Source organism: Paramisgurnus dabryanus, chromosome 4 (assembly GCF_030506205.2).
Source record: "Paramisgurnus dabryanus chromosome 4, PD_genome_1.1, whole genome shotgun sequence".
In the NCBI taxonomy this organism is placed as follows: Eukaryota; Metazoa; Chordata; class Actinopteri; order Cypriniformes; family Cobitidae; genus Paramisgurnus; species Paramisgurnus dabryanus.
Window position 1 is genome coordinate 13,674,768 of NC_133340.1, and position 23,257 is coordinate 13,698,024.

The window sequence follows — 23,257 nt, forward strand, 5'->3', positions numbered from 1 at the left end:
GTGCCTGCTGCAGATGCGTCTAAAGGGTTTATGATAAAAGAGACACTCACGGTTGCCAGATACTCGCATAATCTTATGCGTAATCAAAGTTTACTGTTAAGCGAGTGTCTTACGAGTATTGTGAACGTGAGCATCTTTTTTATCATATACGGTTTTGACGCATTTGCAGTAGGCACTTATTTTGACAAAACACGTGATGCACATGATACTCCGAACACATATTTTGAATTCGTGCCCCTCAGAAGAGCAGTCACGAGCCGCCACTGCAACAGATCTGTTATTTTTTACCATTCTAGCAGTCTAACACATTTTTCCATACTAGACTTATCAGCTCTGCCAAGAATAATGAGGAAAAAGGCGATGCTCTAGAATGGCTGGGTTAATGCTTCCTAGCTTTGGGATCTACAAAATGCGAACTAACTAAGCATGTTGACTCTCACTGAGTCAGTATTGTTTCATTAAGCAACACAGGGCTATGTCTCCACAGACAGAGTTTGGTTGTGAAAATGTTACAACACTTTCTCCAAGAGCGGGTGAGGTTGAAAGTGTGAAAATTACAACTGGTGGGGTGGAGTCTGGTGGGCACTGCCAGCAGTTAAAAGTGGATTTAAACATTCATGATGTACATATGGAGTGTGTGGATCACATTTACATGCTATAGTATAGCCGCGAACAGCCTGAAGCCATGCACTTATAGATCCGGCTTGTGACTTAAGTTTTAACAACCATTGTAGACTTTATTAGCCGAAGCCGGTATGGACTTACAATGAGAGAAATGCTAAATCTTTCTATGTTTATATAAGTAACCTCTAAGACTTCTTCAAATAAGCAGCACTGAATGGCCAAAAGAGATCTAATAATAATTCACAGATGACATTAAACAGCTCCAGAAGTAATTCTGAAGCAATCTCTATTAAATAAAAATCTCTGTGTTTATGGTTTAAAGAATGCACGCTTGTAGAAACAGTGCGTGCAAATGGTGTACTTTGAAATTTGTTCCTAGTAGCACACATAGTCTTCAACAGAAGAAAGTGCTGAAATACACTGATGGTTGAGAACAGATGGAAATTATCAGATGCAATTAGAAACAATGGATCATATTCATAAAGGCTCCAGATGACTCTGCTGTCCTACTGTCTTTGGTTTTGATCTTTATAACTGCATTAAATACTGTCATTGTAAAATTGAAGCCTGTTTGCTTATTGGCTTAGTTTTTCGTATTTGGAGCTGTCAGAGTGCATCTGTTTTATTGCACAAAGATATCTTCTGCTTGAATGAGACTAAAACAAAGTATCCATAATTACCACAAACTATTTTATGTTGCACATATAAATGAAGAAAAGTATTGTTTATAGTGAATACATGAAACGTGCTTTGGATGCACTGAATCACCACCAGGGCTTTGAACCAGATTTTTTTCCCAATTGGTTCGTTCCGAACAGAAACAGAATTTTAGCGTTCAGTTCAACCCTAAAATTGATGTTCCCGAACCGGTTAATAACGTTCCATGTCAGGTGGGGGACATACAAATAAGTAGGCTGATCATTAGGACATTAAACTTAAATTATTAGTCTACATAATTTTTGTATTTTTTTTTTAAAGTCTCTACCTTGTCATCAAACATTAAAAAAGGCTGCATTATGTAAGCGGCATAACTGTAATTCTGACATGCCTACATTTGTTTCAGCATCAGGGGCGGAGTGGCAATCGGGAAAGTCGGGACTTTTCCCGGTGGGCCGGTAGTGTTTTAAGGCTGCGAGGGCTGGTCTGATAATAGCCGTGCTTTCAGTCTTTAGTCGTGCACTCCGGCCACACTAAAACCTATTTATCATATTTAATATGCTTCAGCGCTCAAAATGTATCTGGCCGCACCGCTCTCTCTATCAAGCCCGTCTCCCCTGGAGTTCTATCAGCCAATCAAAAAATAAAGAAAGAGGCTACACAATAGCCAATCAGAAAATAGGACTGTTGTATCTGGGTAAGATTTAACGCAACAACCAATAAAAAGCATAGCCTCGCACAGAGGAATGGAGCTCCGAGCATCACTTTGAGCAGCAAAGAGTAGCCTAAGTCTGATCTCCTGTTTTAATGTTACAACAAATGCACAACTTTGACACAAACAATGACAACTTGACTGCTGTTAGAGAATGTTTCCCAGATAATCAGCATCAGTTTTTCACGAGTGTATGTAACTTAGCCAACAGTTTACAGCCTGTTCACTGACAACACCTGCTCAGAACATGTAAGTTGCGTTATATTTTCGTTATCACACGATGACTGACATTTTGTCACATAAAACATCTCTCTCCAAACAGGCTTAATAATTTTATAAGCAACTGCTTTGCAACCATAGTAAGCTTAATCTTACCTAAAACAAGGGAACTGTTGTTGACTTTAATATCTTTTAAATAATAGTTATTACACTTGGTATTTCATGTTGTTGTGCAGTCATTTTATTGTAATTTTAGATTTCAGCATTTGCTTATTTTTTGACCATGGAGGGCTGGTGGTCTATGAAATTTCCCGGTAGATTTTTAGGTCCCACTCCGCCCCTGTTCAGCATTATACATGAATTAAGACAACGACAATTCCTGCCATGTCATTTATTGGCAAACAAACAAATGTTTTTATTAGAAAAAAAGTCTGTGGTATTTCGGGATCATTTTGTTTCTATGTGTCCTGTCAAGAACAGAAAGATTGTTCGCTTGTTATTTGAAATGCGTCTCTCCGTGTATGCACTTTTTCGTGCACTTAAACACGCGCGCACACACAGACGGAGGACGAATTCCAAACAGCGCTTTGGGAAGAAGATGCAATATAAACAGTCGCTCCACATAAAGTGAAAAAATAATGGTATTAACCGGTTACCATTATTTTAAATAAACGATATCTTTTTTTTCATTTCTGGTTTTGTTTATGTTCCTTGCAAAACATCAAAAGTTTCTGTTTTTAAAATAACAGCCTCATGCAAAGCATTCTGGGAACCTGAAAACCTCATCAATCTTTTCTGGTTTTTTTTTCTTCAGATTTTGGTTCCCAGAATGCTTTGCATGAGGCTGTTATTTTAGTTTTATTCTGTAAAGATAAAGACTTGTTAATGTTCAATGTTCATTTAACTTTGAATAAACTGTTGCCAGTAATACATAATTTTAAATCTACAGTTCTTTCTACAGACATTTTTACAGTTAATACAGTGGGCACAAATAGATTTAAACTGTGGCATTGCTGGACTGATTGGTCAGCTTTATATTTATAAGCTGTGGTTTGTGTTGACTAAAAACTTAACACAAAAACTTACCAACAGGCATGTCTTCCCTCATTCTGAGCCGATCTAACCCATCAGCAGTTCACCTGAGGCGTTTTTTTTTTCACCCCGTACTGAAATCATCCCACATTTACCAACACAATAGGCTATTCTCAATGATAATATTTAGTTGCTTATTAGTTTATAAGTATTGTTCATTTACCCCACTGGGTAAATCTCCTGAGAGGGGAACAAAATATAGGGAAGATAAACTGTAACTGTTACTGTGTCTTCTTGAACTTAATTCAATGAACTTGAACTTAATTCTTCTTGAACAAAAAAAGTATGAAATAAAAACCTTTAATAAAAGAACTGTTCCCAGATGATAGTTATAAAGGTAAAAACAGCTTCTGTTATTATTACGCACAGTCTTTGCTCATGAAAGTGCAAAGGTTGTACAATTAAAAATTGAAACTAAAACACTCAAGCACAGCCAAAGAAAATAAACAACATGACTGTAAAAATGGGTCAACACCAATCTGAGGCTTGAACTACCATAGTATGAAACCAGATCAATTTGAAATGTACTTTCCATCTCATTGTCAAAATATTGCAGTGTGGATCTTGAGGCAGGTTGAACCGGTCGCTGACATTCCTGTCCAAATGTGACCATTGTTTCACATTCAAACCATTGTGAGTAATTAATACTGAATATAACCTGAATGTGGCAGCCCAACGCTATCTCATGGCAATTCATACATATTTTAATTCGTATTAATTTGTATGACCACATTTATAAATTTTTATACGATTTGCCTTTGCCATGATGTTGAGGTTTCGTAGTTTTTTTTATATTCTATGTTTTTGCACGATTAACTTCGTACGAATTTTAAGGAATTAGCATACTTGTAAAATATGTACGGATTCTGCATAACTGTCAGCATATGGAGTTAGTGAGCCCTATACTCATCTACACTAAGCAAGCTGGAAAATCCACAAAGTAATTATGTACGAATTCTCGTGAGATCAGGGCGGGCAACCACATGGATCACAGCTCCCTCTACATCAGGGGTCTTCAACTACTCTTCTTCGAGGGACAGATTTTAAAATTGTAAATATGATGCAGGCCTAACATTTACCCCTATTTTTTGCTGTTTATATATATTTTTTTACTTTGATCTATATATGTTATAGCTTATGTTGTTTGTGTTACTTTTTCTTATGGGATATTATATCAAAAAACATTTTCAAAAAAAAGATGCACACTTTTATCCAGTATTTTGCCTTTTAATTAGTTAAATTTTTTATTTTTCAATATTTTAAAAACAAATGCAGTTTAACATTGCAAGAACCAAATTTGAATAGTTCAACTATAAACATTGCACAAAAAAGTGCAAGTGTAAATAATCAACACATGTAGAGCTCTTAAACTTCTTTTGTTTATAACTGTTTAACTTTAATAAATTGTGACATTTGTATAAATTGTGACAAGTATTCAGAACATATAGTGCTCTTCTAATGATTAAAATTGCAATTCATGTTACTTTTTTAATATTTTAAAGCTATATAGGCTAAACCGCCTTTCCACACACGATGGTTGGTTTTCGTGCCCTAGTGGCAGTCGTAATAAAATTTCTGTTTAAACGTAAATCTGTGTCAAGGCAAAAGCCTTTAATCTACTTATTCTTTTATACTTATTAATTTAATTATCAGTAAACAATCATTTTTAAAGGATTTTGTGTTACTGACAAAAAAGGATTAATAATTTCAACACGATCTCACGGAAAGTCATGTTATAGGCACAAACATTTTGATACATTTATTCGAGTCCATGGCACGAAATTCAGCTTTTTCCGTGCGACTCACATGAATGTCTTTTTTGTGGCACGAATTTCTATAAATAGTTTTTTGTGTCCGTGGCACAACTTTCTTTCTCGTGTCATTTTATGTATTGTTTTCTCTTTTTTCCCCTATTTTTATATCTTTGTCGTTTGGGGTTAATTAATGAACACATCCTTTTTTAAAGTGTAATGTGTGGTTAAGTTTCTTCACTTTTACATTATGACTTTTATCACTTCCAATGTTTTTAGTTGTATCTTTACTGATTTTGCAACTGTTTACTATGTCTTGTCCAAAGAAGTGGATTTTTTATTGTATTATTTTATTGCTTTAAATTGGAGGTTCTTGCAAAAAAAATAATCTAAGAGAGTTTTGCAGATAAAAAGGCATTTAAATTCCTTATTAAGAAAATGACTGAATAAGGCATTTCAGTTACTGACTAATAATATTTCCATTGCCATTAGTGAAACTTAAGCACTATTCGGACGGGATTAGTTTTCCAAAACGACGTTTGAGTTTCAACATGTCCCCCACGACGTCTGTGATTTTATTTACTGATTCGGATGGGATTAAAATGATGCAGGCTATTCCAGAGATGGGAGTGTCTGTTTCATGCGTTTGGGCGTTGCAGAAGAGCACGTGCTCTGGATACGCGTGTTTGTAAGATTTGATATTTTGCTTTAAATGTAAAATTATTACAGAACATGTTATTTATTTATTTAATTTTAACAAATCAAAACAACTTATACAAAACCTACTAAAGTAGCATATGTGTTTTATATAACTGGCTGCTTATAATAAACCCAGCGAAATGAAGAAATAATGATAACAATTTATTATCTTATTTAATTAACATTACCATTCCGGAGTTAAACAAAATAAGGTTGAGTTTACCTTACTTAAGTTACTGATATTACAGTGGCCAGTCTTAACAGTGTTTGATATTCAGCTTGTCTTGATTTAATTATTTTATTTCGCCGAATGAAAAAACATCCATATCTGAATGAATGGGACTCAGGAAGTACAATATATGCGCATTAGTAAGACCTTACGGCAGATCACGGTGGCTAAAACACGAAAAGAATCGCGTTTTCAAAAGATATTGGGGCAAACACAGAAATTTGCATCCGGACGGGATTAAATTTCTCAGAGGACCTCTGAGTTCGGTGAAAAACAGTAGGTAAATTCTTACGGAGGTCGTCAGAGAAAAACACAGACATGGCCAATTCGGACGGGATTAAAAACACAGAGGACCTCTGAGAAGCACGATTTTCTCAGAGGTCCCCCTGTAAAACTAATCCCGTCCGAATAGGGCTTTAGAGGGTTTTGCATCTAAACTCCTCGTATCTTCCTAAAGGTTGTTTATTTAAAGTCAAACTTTCCAAAGTACCACAAGTCAGACCTAATGGCTTTGACATAGTTTGCAGAGAATGCTTTCAGCATTGAAAACTTAACAGCTTGATATATTCTAAGTATTTTAAGCCCTGGGAAATCCAAAGGCAAGGCGTGTTTAGGTTAAAATGACATATAGACTACAAGGGGAAAGGACCTTTGGGAGAGATGGATAGTCTTTATAAGTAGTTTGACTTCATGGGTCCCTGCGGCTGGGCGTCTGTTGTCCGCTGGCTGTTTCTCTTCGGGCGTACATGGGAGTCTTTAATTGTTGAAAGGAAAACGCCCTCCCAACTTGCCAATATCCACATCCTCTCTTTCTTGCCCTTTCAATTAATTTTTCATAATCAACTAATGGCTTCCTTTTCCCACAAGCTAAAATAACAGACCCATCAGGGCACATGGATGCTTGTTCTGGCCTCTCCTGTCAGTGGGGCCTCGGCAAAAGAGATGAAGTTGGCTGCTTTTTAGCACAGACAGTTCATTTCTCCTCACCCCAAAGTTGCTGTTGAGTTCTCGAGAACACGATGTAGACCCCAGCCATCACTTCGAAACCCACGTGGGACGTAGTGCCGGAGTCGACACATGATTGATTCTCTGAAATGGGGGATGTGGGAAATGGGGTAGCGTCCTTTCTTTTTCTTTAGAGAGCTGCTCCAGCAGTGGATGTAATTTAGAGAAAGCCTTAATCTCCTCTACCAGAGAAGTGGTTAGGGGGGTGCTTACCTTACGCTCTGTGTGTTCACTGTGGTGTTGTGTGGTCTCAGACCAGGAGGAAAACGTAGGAGGGGGTGCTCCAGTTTGATCAGCAGGGCAGGAAGAGGGTGAGGTCGGTACTCTCTAGAGGGCGAGTGAGACTGGTGATAGGGAGGGATTTGCATCCTGTAGGTCAGGATGACCAGCCTTATTGCTCTCTACATTTACATTGGTTCTTTTACACAAAGGGGCTTACCGGTTGGGGGGACTGAGTTCTATGTTCCAATATAGGACATTTCCATGTTTAATCCACATAATAGCCTCTAAATGGTATGCAAAGTGTCATTATCTACATCTATGATTTAACAATAAAAACATAAATATGTGCCCAACTAAAGTCCCCTCAACTAATCTGCCATTTTTTATATTTGGCTGAACATCTAACGCATGTGACACACTTAAATGGAAACACTTCAGCAGAATTGAGGTCATCCTCTGACACGAATGTCACGAATGTCTTTAACAATCTGCCTGGAAACGACCCAAAGCCATCTGATGATGAAAGCTGCCATGTCTACATCAGTGACAATGAGAATTCATCAAGATGTACTAAATGCTGGAATCCTAAACATATGCGAGGTTCACAGCACCCAAGCAGTGTTGCTGTAAACTTTTGAGACATTTGTGAATACACACTGGACTGTTACTGTAAGGACACTTTTTCATGCCCCCAAATATGACGTGGCACAACATTTAACATGATTGGTTGCCTTACCTACCTGGAACACCAACTTGCCTCATACAGTAGACCGTGTCTGGCAGTTTATGCATCTGTTCCAGATGACCATAAAACAATTGAAGTCACAAATACTCTTAAACAAAATTTTGAGTGACAGTAGGACAGCTGCGCCCTTAGCAGTGCTGGATCCATAAAAGAAGAGGCCAAAAAACAGTGACCCTCCAGGAACTCATTCAAAATTTTTGATGATTTATGAGAAGAGAAAGAAACTCTTTCCTGGATCTGTTTCCTGGGCAAGTCAATCATTTGTTACATCTCTTATATATTTGCCCTTGTGTCTGATAGTGACAATGAGGAGTCATTCAATTTGTCACACACACACACACACACACACACACACACACACACACACACACACACACACACACACACACACACACACACACACACACACACACACACAAGTTGGTGTATGTGGTTTACGGGGACATCTCCATAGATGCAATGCATTTTATACTGTCCAAACTGTTATATTCTATTCCCCTTACCTACCCCAATCCCTTACCCCAATGGCACAAAAACCTGTTGCCAGTCTTTAATCTATGAAAAACTACCATTTAGTATGTTTTTTTTAGCGTTTCAGTTTATGGGGACACTCTCTGTGTCCCCGTAAACCACGTTTATAGCATAATAAACATGTCATTATACACTATTCATGTCCTCGTAAACCACATAGACCAACCCACACACACATCCACCCACACACACACACACACACACCCACACACCCACCCACACACCCACACACCCACACACCCACACACACACCCACACCCACACACCCACACACCCACACACACACCCACACACCCACACACACACCCACACACACACACACACACCCACACACACACACACACACACACACACACACACACACACACACACACACACACACACACACACACACACACACACACACACACACACACACACACACACACACACACACACACACACACACACACACAGCGGGGAAAATAAGTATTTGACACATCAGCATTTTTATCAGTAAGGGGATTTCTAAGTGGCCTATTTACCCAAAATTTTCACCAGATGTAGCCATCAAGCCAAATATTGAATTCATACAAGGAAATCAGAACCTTTAAATATACAAGTTGAGCCATAATAAATAAAGTGAAATAGCACAGCGAATAAGTATTGAACACATGAAGATAATAAGGTGCAAAATGTCATAGAAAGCCAGAAGATCCCCTGAAATCTGTCAGTATTGAGAGAGAAACCCTGCCCCCATCAGTACTCATTGATATTAGCCTCTTTATTCCTAATTGATGGCATATAAAGGCTTCTCATTTCCCAGGAGGCACACAGAAAAGACTTCATGATGGGTAAAAGCAAAGAATTCTCTCAAGATCTTCGTAATCTTAGCATTGAATGGGGGAATGGTTATAGGCCCATTTCCAGAATGCTGAATGTTCCTGTGCATCAAGCATCATGGTTTGGGGCTGTTTTTTAGCAAGGGGGACTGGCAGACTTCATAATATTGAAGGCAGGATAAAAGGAGAAATTTACTAGGACATTTTGGATAAAAATCTGCTGCCATCTACCAGAAAGCTGAAAATGAAAAAGGGTGGACAAACACAAGGCCAAGGAAACAATGAAGTGGAATGAAGATCAAAGAAAAAAAATCAAACAATGAAGTCAAAGAAAGAAAATTGCTTTAATGGCCCACTCAATAAATCCCATAGAAAATCTATGAGGAGAACTGAAGATCAAAGTTCTTAAAAGAGGCCCAAGGAACCTTCAAGATTTAAAGACCATTTGTGTAAGAATGGCCCAGAATCACTCCTGAGCATTCCCCGCTGTATGTATACACCGACACCACACAGCTGCACCTATACGCACACACATACACACATATACGCACACACACATGTAAGTCTCAGCAGTAACAACATAAACATGCGGCTTCTGTGGAACATGCGTAAGGGGTTGTGTACACCAAAACTTTTAAACGCGGCTGAAAACGCCTTGAGGACGCCGAATGCCAGCTGTTTTTCAGCTGTGTGCCAGCTTTCTTCAGCTGAGCGCTTTGGTAGCTGTGATCCTTCAGCTGCGAGCCAGTTGGTTGCTGTGATAATGTCCCGCCCCTCCTCCACTGTGATTGGGCGGCCGTGTGAGAACTGACATTGACGAGCGGAGCTTTTCTCCCAAAGTTGAATCTCTTTCAACTCTCGACGCTCAGCGCCGAGCGTGGAAAAACCGCCGAGCGCCGGTTTTCAGCGCGGAAAAAACCCGCTAGCTGCTGGCTTATTTGAAAAACGCTGAGCTTCCATTGGAAACAATTGAAAACATGCGCCGGCCGCGGGCGTAAAAGTTTTGGTGTACACAACCCCTAACTTCCGGTAAAGTAGTTTATTTATATAACAAGCAAAATAAACAACACATAGATTACACAGGAAACCAAAACATTTTGTTATTTTCGACAAGGTATTTGTTCAAGAGTTCAGTTTAGCAACTAGTCACCGACACCACAAACCTGCACATATACACACACTCAGTTTTTCTCTTTTTTTGAAGAAAGTCAAGAAACATCATTCGGTTTGATTTATAAGCTTGTACCCTCATGGGTACCTCAAAATGACATTTGGTCGCCACAATGTGATGATTACCAGATACACCCCCCCCCACACACAAGCTCTATTTCAGTTTCACTTTCTGTTATGAGCTCTATCTCAGTTTCACTTTCAGACACAATTTCAAGCCCCAAAATAAATCTCTTAGATACTTTATTTTCTCTGATGGGCTTTGACATAAAACAAAAATACTGATCACAGTGTTTTTTCTTTGCAGAGATTACAAGAGAATTTTAAAATATGTTACAACCATAGTCAATATTAGATTATAATCTATAATTGCACAGCAAGCTCATTTTGAGCCAAAACCTATAAAAAGATTTGTGGGATCAATTTGTGGGAACTGACGTCTTATATCTACTTAAATAATATTGGATCAACTGGTTAAGTTATTATAAAATGCCTACAAACTTTTCTCTCTGGCGTTATTTTTATGGAGACCCTTGTTTTTATATTTTGATGTTTTGGTATGACATAAAGCAATGACATCTGGCCACTGTTCATAAATCCTGACAGCTGGATAATGTGTGAGTGCCTGAAACCATGCATTGGCAGGCATAAAAGCACAGGCAGGAAGTTCAAACGTGGACTTGAGGACAAAACCCCTTGAGTTGATTTCAAGTCCCTCCGTAACACCACAAACAGATTCCACAATTAACCATAAACACACTCAGCATCCCCCCTCAAGGTATATGCTAATAAAAAAGGGTTGTTGCAAGGATAGCGTGCATAAAGTTTTTTTTTAAAGGAGACAAGATTGTGTAATATTCGTAAACAAATCCGTAATAAAATCCAGCAGAACTGAAATTATATGCCATCCAGGTTGTGAACCAAACTGTCTGCCAACTGATCTTCCTTGCAGTCTAAATCCTGGCATTGCAGCAGACACCTAACTGATGCCAGGTGTATGATACTGGACTCTATTTAGGCAGAAATTATACTTTTAAAGACTTCATTTATTTGATCCCATCTGTTTTTTTCAAGACCACACACAGCATAGAGTAGCATATTATATCAACACAAGTTTTTTTTATGTATGATTTGCATTAGGTAAATTCTTCACTGTGCTGCAGTTCAACGGATGCTTATTTTGCTTGTTTCATATAAATATTCTTTTGGGGATGTCCGAACTCTAATTCTTCAAGTTAACACAACAAACCACAAATTTCTTTAGTTGAGTTGTTTTGGTCTCTAGTTCATTGTAATATATATACCAAAACAAATACGACAAATCCAAGCTGTACTACATTGAAATGTAAACCTCATTCTCGGCTGTGAAAAAGCCAAACCTGATCTGGCTGGACAAGGCAACCCCCTATTCTTAAATACTCACAGTCACATCCACTCACCAGGTGGCTGTTTCTAGTTATTTCATGGTGAGTCCCTGCATGTTTTATCAGGTATCTCCAGGGATTGTACAGATCCGGATGCAGATGTCTATGGTCTGCTGGAAACCTGGCGGCAGAGAAACCTTACTTTTACCTGGAAACCGCAGTTTTAGTTTATAACATATATGAATATGCAACCATGGAGGGGGGTAATACAATCCAGATGCAAATCCCTGGTAAAAGTGATGCGACCTTAGATCTGAACTTCCCTGGAGAACTGAAAAGCAAAGATATGCATGCACATGTGTGTGTGTGTTGGCTGCGTTAAAACGTAAAGAAACGAGGCAACCTGCTGTACGAATAAATTCGAAGACAAAAGACGTGCCGGATTACACTCGAGCACATTTCTGATATTTTCCATCCAGCGATTGAAGCTTATGGGTCCAGTTTGAAGCTAGAGGGGGTTGCTATGGAATGGGAAACATTGAAAAATCACACGCACATATCTGGCAGACACACACGCAAAGACTGGGATGGAGGCAGAGGTGATTTATTATATTTACAGTGTCAAGCTGAAACAGTGAATGGATAGCAGGTGTAGTTGGGAAAACGGTTCTATGTACAGATCCATTTTGGGGTCCTGATCACTCATCGACACGCTTGCCGACTGAATTACGCGAGGTGTGTGTGTGTGTTTCACATGAACAGGCCATAAAGTCCAAAAAGGCCTCTGATCTCCAAAAGCAGAGGTCATCATTACACACTCCACATTTGCACTTAATACCCAATTTATATAGCGATTGGATTTGATTGTAGGCTTGAAATCCATCCAATTCATGTAACTCTTATGGAAATGCATAAATGCACTGGTTACTGGTCCATATCCAGGTTTTATAATCTTTTGTCCTCTTTATATCCACATGGTTCACCATGTCTTCACTGCGATGGATTCTCAAACAGCAATGTTTCCAGCACAAAAAACAAGTTTTTACCATCTAACTGTACTGTTTAATAGAATTTAATCAGGAACGATATGTGCATACTGTATATTTGGTAGTCAAAACGGGATACATTGGAATCTTGTGCAGTATTATTTTTTAATAAGATAGTCTAGCTTATAAATAACTTAACAATATATAATACAACTTTATAGTTTATTTTACGGGACGTAACATGATACAAAAATATTGATCACAGTGTTTTTTTCCTTGCAGACATTGGAATTTGCTATGAACAAGGGAGTTTTAAAACATTTCATGGCAATAAATTATATAGTCAATATCTGACAAATAACGAATAGACGATTCATTTAAAACGATGAAAAACATGGCTCCAGCCTTTAGAAATCTCTCTCGGTCCTTGATAGCTCACTCCATGTTTGATATGTTGAATGTGGACATCTCCCACTAACCAATTGTTCTCCACACTAGTTCACATGACTAGCACTTGTGAGTCAGACAAGCAGCAGCTGAACATTAGCACTGCTCCAAATGCCGGCGTCTCTGTCAGCACTCAGTGCCACCTGCCCTGTTGGTCGTCTTTAGTCCAGTCTTCCCCAGTATGTGGGTATACAGTGACATAGTTCCTCGCTGAAATACTCGTTCTCCTTACATTTTCTTTTCCTGGGCTCCACATAACATGGCGGTCTCCAGCAACTATTAAGAAGAGAAAAAGACATAATGGTAGTGTGCCGTTTGGTCTAAACATAAGCACGATTAAATTTGAACCAGGTATATCTATAAACATAAAGGTGCTATAAAAGGTTCTTCACAGTGATGCCATAGAAAAACTGTTTTGGAGCTATTCAGAAAAAGATTCTTAAAATAACCATTTCTTTCTTAACCATTCATAGTCTAAATAACCTTTTTCAACTCTAAAGAGCATTTTGTGAAACAGAAAGAATATTTAGATGTTTCCATAATGGAGCCATACAGCCAAAAATAATTCGTCTATCGTACCTTTACCTTTAAAGGGGACATTGCACAAGACTTTTTTAAGATGACAAATAAATCTTTGACATCTCCAGAGTATTTGTGAGAAGGTTTTTTTTATTTATAGCATGTTAACATTGCCACTTTGTAGGTGTGAGGACAAATGTGCCGTATTGGGTGTGTCCTTTAAAATGCAAATAAGGTAATCTATGCAGTAAATGGCAGTGCTGTGGTTGGATAGTGCAGATTATTGGGTGGTATTATCCCCATCTGACATCACAAGGGGAGCCAAATATCAATGAGCTATTTTTTTCACATGCTTGTAGAGAATGATTTACCAAAACTAAGTTACTGGGTTGATCTTTTTCACATTTTCTAGGTTGATAGAAGCACTGCGGACACAATTATAGCACTTAAACATGAAAAAAGTCAGATTTTCATGATATGTCCCATTTAAAGGGATAGTTCACCTAAGCATGACAATTCTTTTACCATTTACTCACATTCTTTTAAAACTGTATTTTTACTACTATGGAAGTTAGTGGGTACCGTCAACTGTATGCTTACCGTCATTTACCAAAATATCTTCTTTTGTGTTCAACAGAATAAAGAAACTCATACAGGTTTAGAACAACGTAAGGGTCAGTCAAAGTGAATTTTCATTTTTGGGTGAACTATCTCTTTAATAGTTTATGGATAATTCCATTTTAAAAAGCTATTTAAAGTACATTTACATTAATGAGTTAGATTTTATTTGGATATGATACCATGATAGTCTTCTTTAAAGTATTTTGGGGTATCAAGCAAATACCATAGTATTTAAATATGTTACTTTAGTATCATGAAACATTAGTTGTTTTGTACCATGCAGTTATTGTATTAGATCAACAATAAACAACACCTAAATACTATAACTGGTAAATAAGAATTTACAGAAGTACAGTAATAAACTAAATATTTCCAACATAGCCAAAAAATATAGCACCAACAGCAGGCATTTGACTTCTCAGAAATAATGCAATAGTATTGGCCTTTAGTCAGTCAGTGTTTCTCAACTGGGCTCCACAAGATGATTTAAAGGATGACTCCACTTTCTTTAAATAAAAATCCTGATAATTTACTCCCCCATGTCATCCAAAAAGTTGATATCTTTCTTTTTCAGTCAAGAAGAAATACTTTTTTTATGAAAACATTCCAGTTTTTTTATTTTAATAGACTTCATTGGACCCCATCAGTTTACAGTTTCAATGCAGTTTAAAATTGCAGTTTCAACGCAGCTTCAAATGGCTCTAAATCAAGGGTGTCAAACTCATTTTAGGCTGAGAGCCGGATGGTAAATAACGCCACGATGTGAAGACCAGATAATTTTTTTAAACCTTAGTGTGCTGATAATTGTATTAAAATTAACTAAACAAACGTATTAATTAATTAATTAGCAAGAAACCTAGAGAAACGCATAGCTCTGTAAAAAACTACATTTCATAAGTTACACTCATACTGTACATACTATACACACAAATTTACATCTGTATAAAACCCACTGGCCTTAAGGGTTTGCAAAATATGTATTCAATATTTAATAAAACTGTATAAATCATCATGTGGGCCAGATTGGACACCTTTGCATCGGGCCGTATGTTTGACACCCAAGGTCTAAATGATCCCAAACAAGGCATAAAGGTCTTATCTAGCAATACAATTGTCATTTTTGGCAATATGCACTTTTGAACCACAATTTCTTGTCTTGCACTAGTCGTGTGAAGCGCCAGCGTAATGCATAATGACGTCACAGGTCAAAAATGTGAAACGCACACTTGCCGACCATTTTAAACAATAAACTGACACAAAAACATTAAGTAATTCCACACAACAACGTCGGAGCGGTCCTCTTTTTCCACACTTGTAAACACTGGGGCGGTAGTTTTGCATGGGGTGGTAGTCAGGTTGCTCTGGCGCATCACACAGCTAGTGCAAGATTTTGGTTTAAAAGTGCATATTTTACATTTTTCTTACAAAAAAAAACTAGATAAGACCCTTATGCCTGTTTGGGATCATTTAGAGCCCTTTGAAGCTTTGTTGAAACTGCAATTTCAAACTGCATTGAAACTGTAAACTGTTGAGATCCAATAAAGTTTATTCAACTGACAAAAATCCTGGAATTTTTATCTTAAAGAAATACATGAACATTTTGGATGACATGGGAGTGAGTAAATTGTCAGGATATTTATTTTAAGAAAGTGCAGTGATCCTTTAAAATTATTTAAAATAACAACAACACACAAATAAACACCTATGAAACTTATTTGGAAGAAATTAAGTGAGTGGAGGACTTTTAACATTGTTGAAGTGGAAAAGGCTGGGAACCACAGCTTTAGAGCTAAAAACCCTAAAACAAATGCTGTATAAATGTTAACCGTTCCTAGGTCAGAAAGTGAAAAAGTATCTTAATCATCTTATAGCCAGATGTAATTTAATAAGTAACCATGCATTGCTATGGCCTGCATTTGAGATCTTGTCAAATAATGACAGGAAATTATTTGATCAAATTAAATTAAAAAATGTAATTTGACATTGTTCTGTCGTCACGTTCTGTATAGCAGCATTTATTGTAATAAAATAATAAGACACTAATTGCCCCTAATTCTGCTAATGACTCAAATTAAATGCTTAAGCATGACATCTACGCCTCATTTGTTGGTTAACAGTGTGTAGCATTATAGCACGTACACGTTTTGACAGTTTTTGCTTGAAGGGATCACATAACGTTATTTATCCCTGCACATGGTTGACATGTAATTAAACTTCAGTTAATCATTAGGATGCCACATTTAGTTTAGGGGGGGGGGGGGGTTCTGAATGCATCATATGCAGTGCTCTGTATGTGTGTGTGTGAAATACAAATAAAGTCTCAATACCCTGTAGCCTTAAACAACTGTGGTTGTTTAGCTATTATAACTCTCACTTATTATTGTGTACGTGATTCAGATGAAGATATTTTTGAGGTCAGTGATGGGGTTAATAATGCAGTTACATCTAAAGTATTTGACTGTTTATTATACAAAGGAGTCATTACACTGAAAACTCTTGACTTTAGATTGGTACATGATTAGTCAATGCCATTGACATATTTTTTCAAGTCTTCCAAGTATTGTAAATTGTATGTCAAAGAGAAGATAAGTTGTATGTCAGCGGTTCTAGCCGGGGCCCAAACCAAGGACCTTCCCACTGTGCCACCCAAATACAACATCTTAAACGACAATTATTTCACATTCAAATGACAAGAAAATTCATTCTCACCTGCATGTGTCTGGTTGAAACCTCCTGCCTTTTAGGAAGCACTTATTATAGGACTCTGTGCATTCGCACACACATTTGTTGGGGTTCAGGGGTTGGTTTTTGGGACAGGATTTTGCACAGGTGCATTGGCAGGTGTCTTTGTTGAAGCTCTGATGGGGCCCGCAGGAAGAGGGCTGGGCTTTGCACACGCACTGACAGGTGTTCTTATCCAGGTAGCGGTTTGGTCCACAGCCTGCTGCTCTCAGTTGCTTTTGACAGACACACTGACAGGTTTCCTCATCCAGCTCTTTGTCTGGCCCACAGAAGTCCTGCTCGATTGAGTCTTCGTATGGAGACAGAAAAAAAAAAGTTTTTTTTATTACTTATTTCTGCATTTGAGGAAATGCGATGGAATGCTTGGCTGATTTCCAAAGCGTTATGCAAGTAAAGCACGTTGTCCGGCATGGACAATTGTGAGACGTGACAAACTGTTTAGCAATAGAATATTTCTGCCCAGCATTCCTTACATTACATTACCCCCCAAAGATCTAAACAGATGGTTTTCTTTACAGATTGCTAAAAACAATGAACTTGGTGGCTCAAAACTCAAATATCTTGTATCCCCTCCTTCATGGAGCGTATAAAGTGGCCTAAGACCTTAGCTGACAGGGGGATTAAATTCCTGTCACAACTGTTTGTGTTTTCTAATGATTCAATTCATATTATAAAGAATAGAACTTTATTCTTTTCCATGTGGAAAGAGTTTATTAAAGGCTACATAAACATTTTGATAGCATGTTCTCACTCTACAGCTGTGGTAGCTGTGTAACCTTGCAAAATGCACAGAATGTAACTAAGTTGCCTTTACAACCGTGCCATATCAATAGATGCAAGTTATTTTTGTAGTGTGGTTTTAAATTGCAATTTCTTAATATTTTTCTTGGGAAACTACTCAGTTACAGGAAAAAAAATAAAAATAAATATTGAGTTTTCACTGGAAAGGTACCATGCTGGTCTGGTTTTGTTGGTGTGACCACATTTGAAAAGTTCTTTCACGGTGTAGAGGATTGTTTATTTAAATCTTATTCATATGTCATTGTGAATTTAACCCACATATGATTTCTCAGCATGTATTGCCTTTGAGAGAGGGGTTTTCCCTCAGTAAACCACACATTTTAAGAACATTACAGTGATTAAAAAAAAAAACATTTTTGTAGCTAATATTGGTGAAAGTTATAATGAATTGTAGACATACAGTATGTCTGAATAAATTATCATCGGTCTTACAGACAAGGCTTAAGGGTAGTCACAGACTAAGATGTATGTTGGAGCGGTCTCAACTGAAAATAACTTGCACTGACAGATCTTAAAATATGCCAGTGCCATTGATTTGTCTCAAGATACACACCAGTAACCACTTTTTCTAAGGCATGGTCATAAAAGATGCTTCAACATCTTAGGACGGTTTCACATTTGGTGCGATTGTCTGGTCCGAACCGGAGTTCGATTGCTCCCCCTCCCCATGCCCCCCATGGACTGTGTTCACATATTATTTTTGCATCCGAACCGCGGTACACTTGCATCATCAAGCTGCAGCCGGCGCGTTCTCATGTTGCTTGGTAACCGCTGTAAACGAGAAGACGACAAGAGATGGGCTGCGTCCCAAACCGCATACTTCCATACTATATAGTAGGCGAAAAGCACTACTTCTCGTACTCTTTGCCTACTATATAGTATGGAAGTAGGCGATTTGGGACGCAGCGATGATTTCTGAATGCCTCCGCAAAAATTGACGTCGGCGGACAGCCCGTTGTCATCGAAACGACTTTAGTATGTTTGGGGCAGACAGACGCAAGTGCGTTTCTGTATTATTTCTTTGAAAACAAAACCAAAGGTTTAAAAAAATAAGAACAAAAGTCAAGCAAGCATTCTATGCATTTTGTTGTTGAGGTAAGTGCACGCACACAAACACACGTCTGTTTTGGTGGGAAATTCCATATAATACGTAATTAGTGGTTCACTTCCGCGATTTGGTACGATTGCGCTCACATTAGCAGCGAACCGATCTGGAGTTCACATGAACCGGACCCCAGACCACCCTTTTTAAGCGGACTCGAGTACGTTTCGCGGGTGCGCACCCGAGTTCGGAAGACAGCGTTCACATCATCCAAATGTACCGAACTCTGATGTCAATCGAACCCGGGTGCGCACCAAAAGTGCTAATGTGAAAACGCCCTGAATTTAACTAAGACCTAGTAAAGGGCTCGTTCTAGTTGTGCATACGTCCTATGGTGTAGCTGCGACGGCGAAGGATACGCGTCGTTTTTCATATATACTTCTCTATCGCCATCCGCGTCAACGTGCAAACACACATGCAGACTGCTGGTAGGCAGTATCCACGCGTGTAACCACAGTAGCAGCGTGACCGTCAATGAAGAAGTAGCTTGGTCAGTTAAACCCACAAACGAAGAATAAACAGCAGCTTGTTGTGTATGGTTTGAGAAGACCAGCAGTGAAGGAAGTAAATAGACAGTGACTTTTGTTGCAGTTTGAGTTAAATCACTCCTCAACTTGGCCCATCTTTGTTCTTACCGCCGCAAACGGAAATACCTATGACACAGCTTTTTTTACCTGATGTGAGGGGTTCTAGCGGACCAATAACAGTGCTTGCGGTCTGCATAGAACTGACGCAAGGTAAAAAAATTGGCGAGGTGCACGTCAGGCTAAGCAGAGGCTACGTTAATCTACGGCATAGCTACGCCATAGACCTTACGCATGACTATAAATTGGACTTAAGATAAAACCGCATTGACCACCAAACTGTGTTGACACTTTATGACTAAGTATAAGAAAATTCCATAAATTGCTGCAAATCCACTGCAAAATATTCGAATGCACTCATGTAATCCCATGATTCACCACAATAACGAAAGTTACAACCAGTAAAATTGGAACCAAATGAAACCAGAGTCTGCATCACTTCTGGCACCTTCTTTCCAAGTTCACTTTCTTTCATTCACATCAAGTGACTCGACTGTCAGGTATTTCCATACTTGCAATCTGACCTTTGCATTTAACCCATTCATTGAGTAGTGAACACATGCGCTGCAAGCGAGGGGCAACCTTCCGATCTCTCTGATGAAGCCAATACGGAAGTGATTTAAACTGTATTTCATCTACTGGCCGCTAGAGACAGGCTCCAAAAGGGAGTCAATACCAATAACCCCATGTTAAAATGCCCATCAATTTATCTTTACAGCCTGGTACAATTTTTTTTGTCTGTATAGCTTATTTTGCCCTTCATGACAACTGTCGGGGGGTGAATTTTTTTGCAACTCATCAGTTTAAATTATATTAAGCCTTAAATTTCTGCATAATTAAGGGCGTGGCCACTTAAGTGACGGTTGAACAGCCACTGCTGTCACTGTGGTCGAGCTAGGCGGGTGTGGTTTCAGCAAACAGCCACCTCAGCTTCACCCATGTCCCGCCTCTTTACCCATTTATCACCCGTTATCAGCGAGTGATGCACGGTGAGACGCGGCCAAGATGGCGACGGCAGGTACCGGCAACTATTGGCTTAAAAAACGATCTTCAGAAACCTATGGGTGACGTCACGGACATTACGTCCATGTTGTTTTACGGTCTATGGTTTCAAGTCATGAACATGTGAACACTCTGCTGTGCCCAGGGAGCAACTGGGGGAAACTTGCGGCACAAACTGCCGTGACTTGACTGTCAGGTATTTCCATACTCGCAATCCGTGAGACCTCCTACCAGCGATCTTCAGGTTACGAGTCTGACTATCTAACCATTAGGCAACGACTGCCCAAGTGGAATTTATTTTTAAGTGGACTATATTAGTGAAGTAATGTAGGGAATAGTAAACGGGTGTATGGGGGCAAAGTCTTAATTTCTTGAGCAAACTAAGGAAGCTGTATCAAGGAGAAACCTGCATAAGATGTTAGGTGGTGGAGGGAAAGAAACCAGGGACCAGTTGCAAAAATATAGCCGTTAAGTAAGACTGGATCTCAAGTAATATTCTAACCAAATGTTTCCCAATCAGGGGGCCAAGATTTGATGACTTAAAATTATAAAAAAATTGACAAAATAAGCTAAAACAAGCAAAAATCAAGATGTTTCTTATACATCTGTCTAGTCATTCCAAGCTGTAGTTAATTTTTATTTGGAAAAAAAATTGATTGAGTGGGGGGCTTTTAAATATTGTTGTGGGCAATAGGGGGCCGTGAAGTGAAAAAGTTATGATGACTAAATTTTTTTGACATTTTTTAGATAATTTTTAAGACTAGTCTAAGCAGTTCATGCACCCATCTCCATTCTCCTCAGGTCGCACATTATTTACATAAATAAAATAGAACTTAGTTACACAGGTACAGAATAAAATAAAAGTTTAAAAAGTTTGATTAAATAGCGTGCATCTTGCAGTCTACTGTAATAAAATACCATGTTTTTAAGCATCTTGGCCTGGAAGAAGCTCTTTCCCCTAATGTTTAAAAGAAACATACTGTACACCACTGGTAAAGAATGTAAATTTAATGCCAGCATGGCATTTATTTCTCTCATGTAACTTATCGCTGCAGGAGAGAAAGCTCTTCCCCTTGATATCTTTGAAATAATTTATGTTCGAGAAAAAAGCACCATAAAATTGCACAAGTGCAAAGTGATAAATCCACAGTGCTTAGCTGTTAGTGGTCAAGGTAAGCTGACCCCCAAGATAATGCGCTATTACAGGATGTATTATAAAGCTTTTCTGTCAAAGAACTAAGCCAAATTCCTCTGAGCGTGTCTGCTTAAGCGAAAATTAATTACATATGCACTGCACTCCCCAATCTCTACTGGGGAGCTCAGCGAAAATCTTTTATTTCACTTTAGTAAAAAAATGACCAGTGTGTTGCTGGAACATAACCGTCCGCTCCCAATCAAACTGTCTCTTAGAATAAAACACAGTGGCCTGATATGTGTAAGCGGTCTGTATCTACACCGTGGATCTTACACACGCAGTATATCTTTCTGTCTATTATGAGATCAGCTATCTGCTACTCATAAAACTTGAGTTTAGTGTTACACGTTTTTCGAATGCATAGCTTATGCACTCTAATCTTAAGTACATTCACCACAGGCACTCATATCCACATCAGGTTCGCCCTGTCACATCTACTCAGTACGAAGAAAACAAGTGCGTCACTCCCGCGAACGTGCATTACGTCACCCTACACTTGAGCTGGAACTCTGATTCGAGATTGGTTGGGAAGGCGAGAATAAAAAAATATTTAATTTTAACTGAGCGCACTTTCTTGCCGATGTTTTTGTTTAGCTTGAAAGATTCTTGACCGATTGCCACAGGAGCAGCTACAGTATTATGGCAGTTTTCCACTTCTGCATGAACTCTGTTTGGGGGTTTACATTTGGACTGAAGTGCTTGTTATTTAGGCCTTGTTTTGTTACTGCATAGTCAGATGCGGAGTTTTCCTTTTGCGGCAACAATTAAGAGGCTATCTACTCTCTGCCTCCTCTACAAAGTATTTCCTTTACAGTAAAGTGGCAAAGACCATTGCACTGCCACCACCAATTGACCTATCGCTAAGCCCCGCCCCCCCTTAGTTACTGTTCCCAGCTCAGGCAAACACACGGTTGCTGGCTGTCTTACAATGGAAGCTGTCAAGTTTGAAAAACGTGTCCCAGGATGTTTTTAATATATTTTGGACACTGAAGGACCACCAAGTGGGATTTAAATATACCACAGAGGGATAGTAAAAAGATTTTTAAATAAATATGATGGGAAACAAGTTTAATTTGGAAGCGAGTAGGGATGTGACAAGATTTTAATCCCAATATTAAGTCGGGAGATTTCCGTGAAGGTGAAATGCTGGCCTTTTCTCAAACAAAAGGTTGCATCGTTTAAAGGTCACATTTGTAGACGGCATACATCCTATTACAGAATATTAACAATTATAAAGTTTACTTTAATATTCAGTTAATCATAAATTGTTGTAATATGCTTATGGCTTGCGAATGTAATGCTCAGTTAACAGAAATAAAGCAGCGTTTGAGAAACGGCCACTGTTTAATATCAGCATAAAGTTACGTTTTGGGGCGAAATCTTTTCCAGTGCAATGTAGATCCATTATATTCCGTCT

General features: G+C 38.5%; 1 protein-coding gene across 1 annotated transcript in view; it reads right to left on the reverse strand.

The window, feature by feature from the left end:
* Window positions 1-12,429: 12,429 nt before the first annotated feature.
* vegfc (vascular endothelial growth factor c) overlaps window positions 12,430-23,257 on the reverse strand; it is a 68,364-nt gene continuing 57,536 nt past the window's right edge. Inside the window, exons 6-7 of the mRNA XM_065265305.2 lie at window positions 17,124-17,445; window positions 12,430-13,550 (exon numbers count right to left, since the gene is read on the reverse strand). Of these exons, the coding sequence (XP_065121377.1) occupies window positions 13,436-13,550; window positions 17,124-17,445 (437 nt within the window). The 3' untranslated portion in view covers window positions 12,430-13,435. The remainder of the gene's footprint in view (window positions 13,551-17,123; window positions 17,446-23,257) is intronic.